This window comes from Vidua macroura, chromosome 2 (assembly GCF_024509145.1).
Source record: "Vidua macroura isolate BioBank_ID:100142 chromosome 2, ASM2450914v1, whole genome shotgun sequence".
Classification (NCBI taxonomy): domain Eukaryota; kingdom Metazoa; phylum Chordata; class Aves; order Passeriformes; family Viduidae; genus Vidua; species Vidua macroura.
In genome coordinates, this window is record NC_071572.1 from 112,748,013 (window position 1) to 112,762,820 (window position 14,808).

The 14,808-nt window shown below is 47.4% G+C and overlaps 1 protein-coding gene across 6 annotated transcripts in view; it reads right to left on the bottom strand.

Annotated features, from left to right (window-relative positions):
* ILDR2 (immunoglobulin like domain containing receptor 2) overlaps nucleotides 1–14,380 on the bottom strand; it is a 36,330-nt gene extending 21,950 nt beyond the window's left edge. For 4 of the 6 annotated variants that reach the window (XM_053970558.1, XM_053970557.1, XM_053970553.1 and 1 more), the window contains exons 1-3: nucleotides 12,270–12,446; nucleotides 5,232–5,564; nucleotides 4,057–4,176 (exon numbers count right to left, since the gene is read on the bottom strand). In XM_053970558.1, the coding sequence (XP_053826533.1) occupies nucleotides 4,057–4,176; nucleotides 5,232–5,564; nucleotides 12,270–12,330 (514 nt within the window). In that variant the 5' untranslated portion in view covers nucleotides 12,331–12,446. Of the gene's footprint in view, nucleotides 1–4,056; nucleotides 4,177–5,231; nucleotides 5,565–12,269; nucleotides 12,447–14,296 lie in introns of those variants that run through there. The other 2 variants (XM_053970556.1, XM_053970554.1) reach the window with 1 other exon arrangement.
* Nucleotides 14,381–14,808: the final 428 nt, after the last annotated feature.

Below are 14,808 nucleotides of genomic sequence, written 5' to 3' on the forward strand. Positions count from 1 at the left end.
ACAGGCACTGCTCTGTAGCTGTTCCAGCTTGGGAAGGGAGCAGTGTGGCAGCTTCCATGGGTCCCTGCACCTGGTTAGTAAATTCTGGCTCTTGGGAAGCCTTATTGGGTTGTATGCAAGGCCATGCAATGAAGCTGGACTGCTTCCTGATGTGAGCTGGTGACATGAAGCCAGAATGACACTGACACTGCACTGTACTTCTGGTTTGAAGGTTACTCCAGGCACGCTGCATCCCTGCATTGGTACATGTGCAGTTCCCTTCAGAAAGGCTGCAATGAATTATTTTACTGAAGCCCATTGACATTCTCATATAAAAAAGCAATACACTGGGGCTACAAATAACAATATGATTAATAGCACTGTCTGTGTTTCAAGAAGCAGGACATTAGCTGCCAGCTACTATGACAGAAATGTAGACTTTCTTCAATTAAGGATTCAGTCTTTTAGATCCAATCACATTAAAAAGTTTAAAAAATAAAATTCATAAAGTTTCAAAGGGATTCATTAGTGCAGCTGTAATGTCAGCAAAGGTTCTCCTTTTCTAATAAAACACATGAGTGCAGGGAGTATCACTTGATTCCTGCTGTGGAATTGCTAAGCTCTGGACTAGTCTGCAGCAGAAGCACAGTTCATACAGTTTCCAGCACACTACATCCTGTTTGGAGATTCCAAATGCCATCAAAATGCACATATATCAGAGAATCACAGAATCTTTTAGGTTGGAAAAGACCTCTGAGATCATCAAGCCCAACCTGTGACCAAACACCACCAGACCATGGAACAGAGTGCCACATCCAGTCTTTCCTTAAACACCTCAGAGACAGTGACTTCAACACCTCCCTGGGCAGCCCATTCCAATGTTTAACCAACCTTTCTGTGAAGAAATTCCTTCTGATGTCCAACCTGAACCCCTCCCAGCACACCTTGAGGATGAGCCCCCACCTTGCTACAACCTCCTTTCAGACAGTTGCAAAGAATAATAAGGTCTCAAATATATTTTTAAAATATATGTGTAATAGTATTTTTTTTTAATTTAAATTCTCTCCTTACTCTAGAGGAGGTTCACCACCAGCCAATCTGCTGTGTTTCTGAGACAGAGGTTGCCACTTCTCTTCCCTCACCTGCACTGATTCCCTTAAAGAAAGTTAAAGTCCCTGACTAAGCAAAAGATACTGTATGGTCTTTTCAGCAAAGTACATAATAAACACATGCCTAACATCAGGTATGCCTTACAAATCCTATCAGCTTTGCTGAGCACAAATGGATATAAATAAATGCTTGTATGCTTTTCTGAAATAAGCTTGACACGAGGACAGCACATGGGATTCTCTGATGCTACCCAGAGCTGACCAGCAGCTCAGTGTGTCAACATGACACATCCAGGTAACAAAACCCAACGTGCAATCCCATCATCACCCAGGCTCCCTGGCTACTTAAGAGGTCACTGAAGATCTCTGTGATCACTTTCCTAAGAAAAAAAGGAAATACTGTAATTTGCCCAGGTTTTAGATTTTGCTCCAAGTTGTGATAAAGTGCCTTTTGATCAATTTTTCATGGTATGATTCACTGTATAAAAGCAGGACCCTGCACTTTTAGCTAAACAAACTTCCATTAATTTATTGATGCTATTAGTATGATATCTACCCTTTTTGCTTCTCAGTCCTTTCATGATTTCAACATGATATTAAACTGCCCTTTCATCCTGGCATTAATATGAAACCACTAGAATGGATATTTTCCTATTTCCTTTTCCATTCTGAATTTTCTTTCACCCCAAGGATAACATGAGTGGGTAGAACCTCTGCTCTATTCCAAATTCTAATTTATGCTGAAATCACGCAGCAACCCCAAAATAAGCCATGTAAATTGTATCTGAGAGACCACTGTCAGCAAGGAGCAAACAGCATTGTGCTCTGGGAATTGTAACATCTCTCACATACTATCCCTCTGCTGCTCCAACCTCTCTAACAGGGAGTCTGGGTTCCACCCAAAGAGCAGCAGAACAGCAAAAAAACCCTTTTACCACATGTCCCCTAGGACTGTAAGATTGCTACAACCTATATCTGTATTCATTGTCTCCCTCCAAGCAATGGGAACAAAAAATATCCCAGAATATGCAGAATATTAAGGAATGGTATTTTTATCACTGGCTGCTTCATCATTTAGCCATCAATAGGGAGAGATAAAGGAAAACAAAGAAAAAATAACAGCAAAGGCAGAAGGAAAAGAAAAAGTGGGAAGGGGAAGAGAGGGAAGGAGGAAAACAGGTAGGTAACCCTGGAATTGCACCAAAAGCTGGAATGTTGCCTCTACCCAGGAAATGCAATATACAGAAGCTGCCTAACAGCATGAGGCAGAAGGAAGCCCACGACAAGTCTGCTTTCATGCTGCTGCCAAACTTGGCAGAGAGCTGCATAAAGGGCAAGGTCAGGCCCAGAGGCGGAACAGAAAAGCAGATGTGGTCAAGGGTGATGCAGCCTAAACTACATGTGTCCCCCAGCATAACCACAATGAACTAGGGGCAGAGACATCAAACCAGCTCCAGAGGAGGGGATTTCTGAGTTTTCTCCCCACAGCCTTCTGTACACACTGAAAAACCAATTCTTCCTGTTACCATGGTACTATTCCATCACTGGTGTCTGAGCACAGTTGTAGCTATACAAGAGGAAGACACCAAATCCTAGACAGGAAGGTGAAAAAGGGACAAAAATTCAGCAGCTCATCACTACAGAGACACAGAACCTCAGGAGAGGATTTTAACAGCTACCACTGCCACCTGGCAAAGATAACCTCACCTGAACTCACACAGGTTGATCTGGGCATGTTAGTAAGTGGCAGATGATACACAGTCACACTGTGGATTTACACAGGCGTGTGAAACTGTTTTCTGGAGTGACCAGACTGACCTTCCACTTTCTGACCTTCCACTCCAACTGTCCGTTGTTTGGCTGATGTTAAAGGGGTAAGGAGAGGCAATGGCACTGTGACAGCCACTCACCCATTCAGACTGGTTTACTTGGTGATGATAACTACAGCTCCAAATATAAACACCAATTAAACTCTGACCTTTGGCAGGACATCAAGGGAACGCTTGACAGATGTGTTCTATTGTACACCTCCACAGATCACCTACACACTAGCAACCCAAGCTTTTTAATATTTCCATCACAGGATGCACAGATCTTTACACACAAGAGCCATGGTGAGATCTTAAGGTGAGCTGGGAAAAACTCAGTTTGGTCTCCTGGGGCATCCAGGGTTGAAGTGCTACAGCTGGTTCCAGGCATGTTAACAAAAGCCCCTGAAAGGCCCATTCCACTCTGCTTTTCTCCTCTAGCTGGAATGGCTGCTTTTCTGACCTTTACAGTAGTATCATGGAAGCCACCACTAAAAGTAAACCCTGCAAATAGGGAAGAAACTGATCCTGCTCAGCACACTGCTCAAAGGAACTTAACAGAAACAGAGCCAAGCACACACACCACAGAGAGGGTAGGTCCTGTTAGTGGCAGCACCAGGTCAGACCTGATTAGGATGACTGTGAAACTGCACCTCTAACTGGACAAGTGTCATCAGGCACACAAAAAAAATCTCCCAAACTGACACATTCAACACAGTGCTTCTTGACAGCCTCACAGGTCAGAAGAGTGGGATGAGGACTGCAAAAATCACAGGATCTGATGTCTTCTGGGTGTCTGCTGTTAAAAGACTCTGTCTCAAGTGCTCATTTTGCTGCAGGTTTTTTGTTTTATCCCTTAAAAACAAGGGTTCTGCCTTTCCATAGCCCCACATTCTCTGCAGTCATTTTCGCCTGTGTAACGTGTGAGCAGAGTGGGTGTAAACATTACTATTCTGGTTTGGTAGCATTTGCCACCCACTTTGCCTAGGTGTGAATGACTGCACAAGGTGCAAGGCAATGGTGACAGTGCTGCAGGGACTGTTTTACATAGCTCTTACACCCATAGTAATAGAGTGCACGGGGATGGAGGGATAGCAAGAGAGCAGGAGGAAAGGTGCATCAGGTATCTGCTGAAAAAGCAGCCTGACAAGAGGCCTCACCAAGAACAAGCAGCTCCACTGATTCTTCATTCTTGCCCTCCACATCATCAGGTGTGATAATAAGGCAGTAATAGAGGCCACTGTCTCCCCACATCAACTTCCCAATTTGCAGGTCTGCATCTGGAAGGCAAAAAAGAAAAGTCAGGTTTTCCCTCCAACACTTACAGGAAGAATGGAGTGTTGAATGCACTGGGTCCATCTCTGTGTCCCAAGAAGAAGGGTTAACCTTATCCAGAATATCACAGTATTCAGGAAAAAACAATGGGTCAGGACTTCTGGCTGTGGGTGGGAAAACAGATAATGCTGCAGAGGCAGCTCACCCTGCAAGTGCCAAGAGCAGAAGGGGTCATGAATGTCTCTCTGTCTTTCCTGTCACCTGGGTCACAGGTCCCAACACTATTCATGTCATGGAAGGGTTTAGACAGTGTGTCCTCTACAGCACCTCAGTCATTTGTGAAGAGGCTATGCAGAGACAAAGGAAAACACTCCCTCTTGTGAGGCTGATTGCACGCTCTTCACACCAAGGAGTCTCCACTTCTGGCTAGGTGGTCTCCCCAGTCAGACACCTTGTACTTTCGAGGGACAAGGTCTCTCACACAGCCTTCCAGACAAAAATGTTTAAGGACCTTGCCATCCCTCATCTCCACCCAACCTGACTTCACCCCACAGAAATCTCTTCCTTTCACTCTGCCCAAAGCTGTGTGGGTTTGGGTTCATGACAGAGTAAGCTGGTGAAGTCTGTGACTGAACAAACATGAGGTGTAGGATAATCTTGGTATTTCAGAAGTAGGAAAACATCAGTGGCATTTACAAGGAAGAAAACCCTATCCTGCAGAGACTGAATTTGTATATCTTGCTGCCACCTCTTTGCTAAAGAAAATCTATATACTCAGCAATATGCAGAAGTCAGGGAAAAAATCTTCCACTTCAAGGAAAGGAAAGAAGGATACTGTGTTTGAAGACCTTGGTGGAGTCAATTGAAGGGAAGTGCCAAAGTAAATTACCTTTGGGTCTAGGACTGGTTGGCTGAATCCTAAATGTCTGACTTACAACAGCTCCCTTCCCACAGCCTTTTCTGAGGGAGTCAAGTGAACAATTACTCCCAGACTCCAATATCCCAAATTGCTGAGGGTCCATTCCAGCCCCACCAAGCATCACCGAGGTAGGAGAGTTACCATGGACAATGCTGACGTCTCTTTCCTTATAGAAGTCTCCTATGGTGATGGCAGATCCCTGCTTGGAGGCCACGACACGGACTGTCCTCCTGCTGTCCACACAGTCCAGGTAGGGATCCCAGTCCAGGTTCCTCTTGCTCATTGTTTGCAAACCAGAAGTCACCATACCCAGAGCTTCTCCCATCCGGTCCTGGCAGTAGGATTTGTACCTCCACTGTACCACAGCTGGTTGGGTGGAAGAAGTAGAGAAATGGCAGCGAAGCAGAGCAGGCTGAAATAACATGGCCACCTTCTTCTTCTCTGGCACAGTGACCTGCAACCCTTCCACCTCAGCTAGAAGACAAAAACATGAGTATCATATGCCTTGGCACTGCTTGAAGAGGGAGCTACTGCATTTTATCACAGCATCTTTCTCCCCACATAGATAAAATTGTCCATCTGTTTCAGGTGCTAGGGCGCAACACTCCTTAATGTATGTAAGCACGGATGTTGGCAGCAAAAATAAGTTTGCTTTTTCATAGCTTACAGTCACAAAGAAAAACACAGCATGATGGGCCTGAAGGCTCAAATGTTATAGAAGCCTTAACACAATGGTGTGATGATTCACAGCTTCTGGGGCAGGTTCAAACATAAGGAAGATGTATTTTAGGGATGGCCATGCTCCATTTGTACAGCAGGTCAGCCAAGGGGCCAGATCCTGAGTTTATGACAATGCCACTGCAGAATAAATCACCTCCCTCCCCATTTCAGTGGCATCACACCTCCTCTTTACAAATCAGGCAACACACAGTGCCTGGACCAGCACATTCTGCACTGGTGCCCAGTTAGTGCTGCCTGCTCTGCCAAACTCCAGAGACGCACAAAGGAGTGGATCCAAATCACAGAGCTCTTCCCAGGGCTGGCAAGTAGCACTGATACAAATTGCTCCATGTGGGAGGTGTGGAGAAAAAGGGCCCAAACTCTCAAGTTTTTCACATTCCCAGGGAGGAGAGGGATCTCAACATGTAATGTTTATCTAGCAGCTGACAGGAGAGCTGCAGCCTGGACCTGATGCATTAAGACCTGATGCATTAAGAAGATGCAGGGGACTGCTGTTACAGCTTTGTGTAGCTGAGAAAAAGTCAGTGAGCAATGTCAGCCTTCTAGAAAGTGAGAAACTCCATCCAGCCACAGGGATATGGCCAAAACTCCCCCACATGCCCTTCGTTGCTTCCCTCCTTGTGCTGCAGGCAGCAATGTCTGAGAGCACTCACATTAACACTGAAAAAAGGGACTCAGGTTCAGTATGGAAAATGCTGGTGCTACCACACACCTCACCCAGAACAGGTGGAAAAGAGGGAATACACAGAGAAACAGGGAAAAAGAGAAAATACAAGGAAACATTCAAGACAGCAAAGCAGAAGAGAAAGCGTACACAACATCTGCAGAAGGGACTGGTGGACTTGGAGAAGGTTAGTGAGGAATGAAAAGACTGAGGACAAAGAGATATCAAGAAGCAGTAGAAAAGAAGGGAAAATGTAAGAAAGAGGGGAAAAAAGAGTAAGGATAAAGTATCAGAGCAAATACAGGATAACAATCGAGAAGCTTGCATTCAGTTGGAAGAAGCTGAAGAAGGTGTCTCAGCCCAGGTCAAAATGAGTACAAAGGGCTGCAGTCAGGTTGCAGGAGATTCAGAAATAATGTAGAGAAGAGAGGAAATGGAGTCAGCAAAAATAACCCACCCACTCCAGAAAGCAGAGATGAAAAGGAGATGGAAATTGGCAAAAGAAAGTGAAATGACAGGAGATATCATTAGAATGGAGGGGGGAAAGGCATAGACTAAAGGACTGGAGCTTGAAGCAGACAATAAATGAGAGAGCAATAAATGCATCAACTGTATAACAGCAGGCATGAAACTACAAGGTCAAGCTGGAGACAGCTGTAGACCTGAAAAGCAAGAGTGAGCAGAGATTGCATGATCAGGATTCAGAACCAAAGGAAAGGGAAGAGGCTGATAAAACAGTGAATATTAAATTCAACAGATTATCACTGTCTGTAGTGAACTGTAAAGCACAATGAAGTCTATAAATCCTAGTTGGAGAGGAAAACACAGCATAGACAGAACATAGAGAAAAGCTTATTTCAGAGAGGCAAGGTGGTCACTGGTACTAACAGAGCTACTGATCTAGGCAGGATTGGACCTTGGGGACTACTATGTGAAGGCTTGAGGAGCACAAGGGTGCTCTGGCATTTGCATAGAAATGTTATATTATGCATATAATAAATGCAGGACATCATGAACATTGTCCTTGTGCCATGTAGGAGTGGCACAGGAGGTTATCAGTTTTGCCAGAAGTGCCTGGACCCAGCTCCAAATGCTGAAGTGTGGCTGTTCTCCACCAAGTACCACCAAGCACAGCTGAGGTCTCCCACAGGACAGGCAGGGAATGAGGCAGCTCCTGCACTTCCCCAAGACACAGGCAGAGAGATTATTCAGGAAGTGGCAGCTGGGACATTTCTGCCAGGCTTCCTTTACCCAGGGACCAAGCACAGGGGCCATGTGGCACTAAGGGAATGCCACCACTTGCTTCTCAAGGTGAACCAAGTGGTGATGCCTAATCCTCTCCTCTCCAGAGATTCACACTTTTCTGGGAAACATGAAGAACACCTTGAAAAACCAATGGGTCCAGTCAGACCTGTGTCTGGCAGCTCCATGACCCCTCAGAGTCTGAGGCCAAAGCCAGCATGTGGCATGAGCTGATCAAGTGACTCATCACGTTACCTCAGCTTCAGGGATAGAACAGTGACACACTGAATATTTCAATCTTTCCCTTGTGAACCAAGTATGCTGCTTAGTTAACACAGTGCTCTCAGCTAACCATGCACCACAGCCCTCCTTCCCTGTTAATGAGATTAATGAGTTTGGCAAGCCAGGGACTGCTTTAATAAATGATTAGCTGAGCTTTAGAAAATTCTCATCTGACTAACTTTCCCCACCCTACCCCCATGTGAATGTCTATATCAAGAAAAGAAAAGCAGCTTTTGGGAAAATACAGGAATTCTTTTTCTACTAAAAAGCATTTTGGAGATGTGCAGAAAATTATCTGGCATGTTCCATATTCCATCCCAAGCTCTTTATTAACTTCTTAAGTATTATTTTCGGATTCCTTCCAGGAATAGCATTTAAGAGCAACACAGTGCCTCAGATTGGGAGACTGGAGCAGAGGAAACTTTTAGATCTATTTAAGTCAAATTATATATAATTATATATGGCTGAATTGGGAAATTATACACCTGTTATTTCCTCTGCCAAAAAAGAATTACTGGAATTGATTCTGTATGTCACTGCTGTAAGAGTGTCCACCAAAAAGGCCACCAGGATGTTTGACTGCCTGAAGACAAGATGGTGGCTTTATATTGATCAGTCATGTCCAGGCATAGGGATTATAAGACTTCCTAAACTTCAAGAAGAAACCACTGACCTCAAAATAGAGTGTAGCCAAGACAAGAAGAGCCTCAGATGTATCACAGGGCAGAACTCTGAGATGTTAATACAGCAGAGAAAGAAAAAAAAAGTTAAATATCTGAAAAATTATGAGAAGCTTAGTGACAGCACTATGGTAGCTCCTTAGTTTAATACAAATAGGACTAAAAAGAAACTGAATTGTGTTGTGCTGTGTTTTGACTGATGCAGACAGAGCAAAATTAGCCATTAATTCAAATTCATGGCAGAAATGCAATTCCTGCACTCTGGAGAAGGAACCTGTTCATTGTGAATTTCACAATGTTTCAATTTCAACAAGAAAAAAATCTAGCTCCTGGGAATCTCATGACTACATGACTGTTTTGCTTTCCTCCCTTCTTGCTCTCCTAAACCCAAAGAAAAAGGTCTGAAAATATTAATCAACTGCATCTTATAAACACTGTTATCCTTTCTCTTAGAAAATAAAAAGAATCTATGGTTTTGTGGGTCTGTACAAATATATATACACACACACACACTCCCGGAGAAAGAGCTTAAAAATAATCACACTTCCGAAATATAATTGTATGGGGTTTGTCTGTTTCAATTGGCAATGTGCATTTGTCTCCTTGCTCTGATTCCTTTCCTGAACTATCCTCAGATTATGCATTCAAACTATGCAATCAACACTACACACAAGCTACCACTAATACATTTCACTGGTGATTAAAGAAAATTCCAGGAAGCGATTACAGAGGGGATATTTGTAAGGGCGGGTTTGAGCCTTGTGTGCCTGATCTTCCTAAGCGCCTTCCCCGAGCAAGAGAGAAGGCAATTGAGAGGTGATAACTGAGGCTTTTGGTTTGCCACTGACCTCCAGAGAAGCCTATGCCTCCCCGAGATGAAATAAATCCCAGGAAGATTTAACTTCACTACACAGCCTCCAGGAATAGAATCACAGAATGGTTTGGGTTAAATATCATGTAGTTAGAATAAAATTGATCTGAAGCACCAAACCCTGGAAGTAATGGCAAAGCCAAATACTGTTGTTCAGTAGAACATGTCTCAAGCTGCATCCTTCTGGAACACACAAGACTCAAGTCCAAGAGAAGGAAGGCAGCACACATTATTCTTCAGGTCACATGGGTCTCTCTATCTAGGCATGTATCTCATCTCTTTCTTTGCAATTATTTGGCTCATGCTACTGCTTGCCTGAATCTACAAAACTACAAAAATTGCATCCTCCATTTTCATGTACCTTTATTGACAGGAGTGGCAGTTGTGCACACAGCAGAATGGAAATCACTGAGTCCTGAACCAGGCACCTCTGGAAAGTTACTCCTAGACTTTACCTCAGGGCTTTGGCAGAAAAGCATCTGCTACTGGTAAGAGACAGTGCCCTTAGGGTAGCTTATACCACTTCCCAAATAAAATAAACTGTTGGGCAAAAGTATCATTGGTTTTGGCACCTTGGATACTATGTATAATTTCAAAGTGCTCTCTCCCCCACTGCTGAATACTGGTACGCCATTCACACTTTTCATATGTGGATCAAGCTTGAATCAGGAAGATCTGGGCTTTGAGACCAGAAAGACAGAAATTATAGAGAGATGTGTAAACAGATGAATGGCAAGCCAGTGGGATCACTGAGATTGTATTGTACAGGTTCTTGCCTACTCATGTTGGACTACATCCAATCCATGCAATTTGTCAGCAAAAGCCATCACCCTCAGATTATGGCGAGTGCTTATGGGAAATTAATTGGATGCCTTGGTCTGGTTCCTATCAGACTTGTGTTCTTAGCAACGTGACCACTAATTGTCAACTTTTTTTGGAAGCAAGAAACCAATGCCTGAACAAGTCAGCTGCAGCTGAGGTGAAAGCATTGTTCTGTTTTCAATAGCTCCATAGTAAAAACAAGAATTTCAGCTCTCCAGCTACTTAACCTGGAAAGGGGAGAACCCAAAGCAGCTGCAGAAGAGTGTGGTCTTGCACAGCCAGCACTCACAGCACAGAGCCTCAACACAAAAACACTCCATGTAGGACAGCCCAGGCTGTGCAAAATGACTACAGTAGGCATTGGACTATTCCTTGCTCTTACCCATTCTCTGTGGTGCTCTCCCCAGGCACCCCTTGCTCCTCATTTCATTCTCTTCATCAGCTTCCCTGTGTTCGTTACACTTCTTTACCACAGCCCCTTTCACACATTCACAAAAGTCACCCTGGATACTCTCAGGTGAATTATCTCAGCTCTGGCCACCAGATCAAACCCACCCTGTCTTACTGCTGTCTGAAACCTGTTACAGTTGTCAGATGCCTCCTGATCTAGACTTGGTTCAGCATCCCAGAAATCATTCCCAGAAACATCACTCATCAGAAGCCTGAGAGCAAAGCAAAAAAGAAAAAATGAAGAATCCCTCCAAGCCTTGTAACACCAAGCCATAATACCCATCCTTGGGGTGGCATTGGGATTTTCACTGCTGCCAGTCTCACTCAAGGTGACCTCACAGAAATAAAAAGTAAGAAAAACATGAGATTTCTTCCCAGTTACGCTACACTTGCTATGCTCTGTGAAGCCAGGCAAAGGAAGTCAGATGAACACTTTAAATCAAGACAAGTAAAAGAATCCAACCATTTCCCCACCTTCCCAAGAAGTGTGGTCAGCTGGCCAGAAAAAGCAAAGACACAACTGTGCTCCAGCATGCCCCCTCTGCCTGCCCTCCTGAACTGTGGCTGGGAAAGAACAGGTACAGCAACAGTATGCAGGGACTGAGTGCTAAATTACTGGTGGAAAAGCATTTATCAGGAAGATCCCATTTTAACATGGACGGTCTTCTAATTGTAATGTTTCCAAGCTTAGTCCAAGTTGTGAGGCAGGAAAAATCTGACCTGCTTGTTCTGTACTAAAACTGGAGTTCAGTTGCCAGCACAGCACTATGCTCTTGTTTCAAATGCATTAGAAATTGCAGCATTAATAAGAAAATGGTAAACACAAGGGAAGGATTCATTCCAGAATCAAGCTGCACTTGGTAATTTACAGGAACAGGCTTTACACAGGGACTAAGGATACTTGGCAAATTTTATCTTCTTTTTATAGAATGAGAGCAGGGTCCCACACATATCTTAACCCGTGTGACCTCACAGGAAGGAATAAAGAATGACCTGCCCTTCATCCATTTGCTGTTGTTATTAAAACACTCGCTTCAGGCACGTGGGAGAGCGGGACAGGAGGGGGAGAAGCCAAACCAAATCCATTGTACCTTACACAGGATTTTTTGAAATTGCCGTAAGAACTCACAATGCGCAAAACCAAACAAAAGATAAATGCAAGAGCCAAAAATTAAAGACAAACAAAGGACAGAGAGGAATTACTGCTGTGAGGAAAGGGACTGAAAGTGCTGATTAGAAATTTCTCAGCCGACTTGGAGGAGGGAGGAGGGGAGGGAAGGGAATGAGAGCCTTCTCTTTCCTGCTCCCTTTTGTCTCCCTGCTTCTTCCCCATCTTGCACTCTGTCCCCTGGCCCCTCCACCTCCCAACCCCCACTGCTCTTCCCCAGAGTGGAGTGTACCACTCTGGCTGGATTAGGGCTCCTTACCTTGATGCAGACCTTTCATTCCTTTGCACAGCCACTGGGGAGAGGAAAATCTTGAATCCATGTTTGCTAGCTAGCCCCCTCTTCCTTTTCTGTGCACACACACACACACCTTTGCATATTTGCTTTCTGTCGGCTATGAAAAAGGACATCGGCACCTGATTTATGGCTGGCAGCAGCGGCTGGAGGAGGCTGGAGGGGAGCAGGCGAGCACTGACTGCCTCCATCCCTCAGCACACAGCTATGGATAACCTGTTGCCTGCCGGAAGCCTGTGCCTGCCAGCTCTCCACAGCACCAGCAGCACGCAGTCCTGTCTCAAAACCACAGGGCTAGAGGAAACTGGAAGGTCTTCCCACTGCAGCCGTACCTCTCTCTCTGCATTGACCCTGCATGCTCCAAACAGTGCTCGCTGCCAGGAATCGTGAACTGCCGTCAGTGGAAGAAGAAAAGTGTCAACAGCCCGGTCTTTTAGCTCGATAAAAAAGTCCTGATTAGCCTGACGTGTCCAGATAAAGAAGTTCTTTAAAAAGAGGGAGGAATGTCATGTTTAGCTACACCCCGTTCTCCTTTGCTGGTCCTTGGGTGCTATTTATCAGCACACTACTACGGCTAGTGGGAAAGGAGGGGCAGCTGTGGGTGCGCTGGCACTCCAGACCAACTCACTGAACTGGGATACATTTGGAAGCAGCCAAATGACAGGGAAGGAGGAAGGGAGAGAAAGGAGGGAGAATGAGCTGGAAGCTGCTGAAGCCCCAGATGAGGCCGTGAAACCCTGGAAGGGAGCAGTAGGCAGGCACTGGTGTTGAGGATGACTCAGAGTGAAAATGCAAGGAAAGGGGTGGGTGGGTGGTGGGAGAGAGGTGTTATGACTAAAAAGCCGAATTTACTGCTTGTGAATCCTAAATCTGAATAGCAAGAGGGAAGAGGCTGAGGTCTTTTTTGTGGGATACATAGGTGACAGTGGGAAATATATGCCACTTAACCCGAGTGTGTCTGTTTCTTCTTTCAGCCTGTAACCAGCCTGCCTGGCTAAGTCATCCTACTGCAGCTTTTCCTATAGCCTGCTGCTCCTGCCTGTGTTTGGTTGCTGCACCGGCTCACAGGAGGCAGATCTTGCTTCTGACCTGACACGGCTTTCTCTTTCTCCCCGGTTCCCGGCTGCCCCGCCGCTCTCACCCTGCTGTAATCCCTTCCCTCTCCTTTCCTCGCTGCCCAGCTCTCAGACCCAGCCCCTTTTCAGCTTGTCCCCCCTGCCCTCTCCCCATCACTGAGCCCTCTCTGCTCGCCTCGCCGGCTCCCCTCCCCCTGCCCTAGGGGGGGACTTGCCCGACCTTTTCGGGAGCCGGCGAGGTGAGGGCTGGGCGGCGAGCTGGGCTGGGGGCAATCCCGTCCTGCGCTCACAAAGGCCTGGGCGCAACTGCACCGTCACGGGGAAGGCCCCCCTAAAATTCTGCCCTCTGGAAGCCGGGGGAGAGGCAGGGCAGCCCCCTCCTCTCACACCTCTGTTGAGACGCCATGTGCGGGCAGGACACCGGGTAAAGGAGAAGTTCCTGCAATTGTTCCCGGCACGGCACGGCACGGCACGGCACGGGCGGGCGGGGGGAGCCGGGGGTTCGTCGCCATCCCTCCCGCACCGCGGCCAAGGACACTCCGACAGCCCCGGGCCGGCTGCCCCTTCCCCGAGACGAGCGCTCTCTGTCCCCCGCGGCGAGCGGGGGCCCAAGCGCCGCCGGGACCACGCGGGGAGAAGAGAAGCGCCGGGGGCCGCTCGGACCTGCCCCGCGCCCCGGCCGGGCGGGAGGCAGCGGCTGCCCCCTGTTCCCAGCCCTCTCCGCGAAGTCTCCGCAAACTGCACCGCGGGACGCGCCCGAGCAGCTCCCGGCTCCAGGCCGGCTCCCTCCGAAGCATCTCCCCAAACCCCCCCCCGCCAGTTTTCGCCCTCAGGAAAAGCCGCGGAGCCCGGCGTGCCGGGCACGGCGTGGGGACGTCGGGGCCACCGGGCCACCCGTGCCCCCGCCCGCGGCCCTACCTGCGATCCACAGCAGGACGATCCATCCCAGGACGTGCCCATCCATCTTCCCAGTGGTCCAGGCGGCGCGGGGCGGCGGGAGAGGCGCGGGGGCGGCCCCGCTCGGGCAGCCGCCTCCCCGCAGAGCCGGCCGGGCTGGCGGAGCGGGCGCGCCGTGTGGCTCCGCTCCGCTCCGCTCCTCCCCCGGGCCGGCTCCCCGAGGCCGCCCCCGCCGCTGTCCGGGCTCGGGCGGGGGGCGGCGGCGGAGAGGGGAGGGGGACGCGGCTTCCCGAAACTGCTTGTCTTCCCGCCCTCCCTCCCTCCCTCCGGCAAAGGCGCGTTTCGGTTGCCTGTGCCGCTCCTCAGCCTACGGGCACCCCGGCACGTCCCTCTGCAACTCCTTCAGCCCCACGGCATCCCCGCTTCTTAGCGGGGTTCTTACAACTTCTCTAGTAAGCGCTTGAAAATGTCCCTGCCGATCATCATCTGTCCTCCCCACATCAGCCAAATGTACACCTTGGGAAATGAGCGTA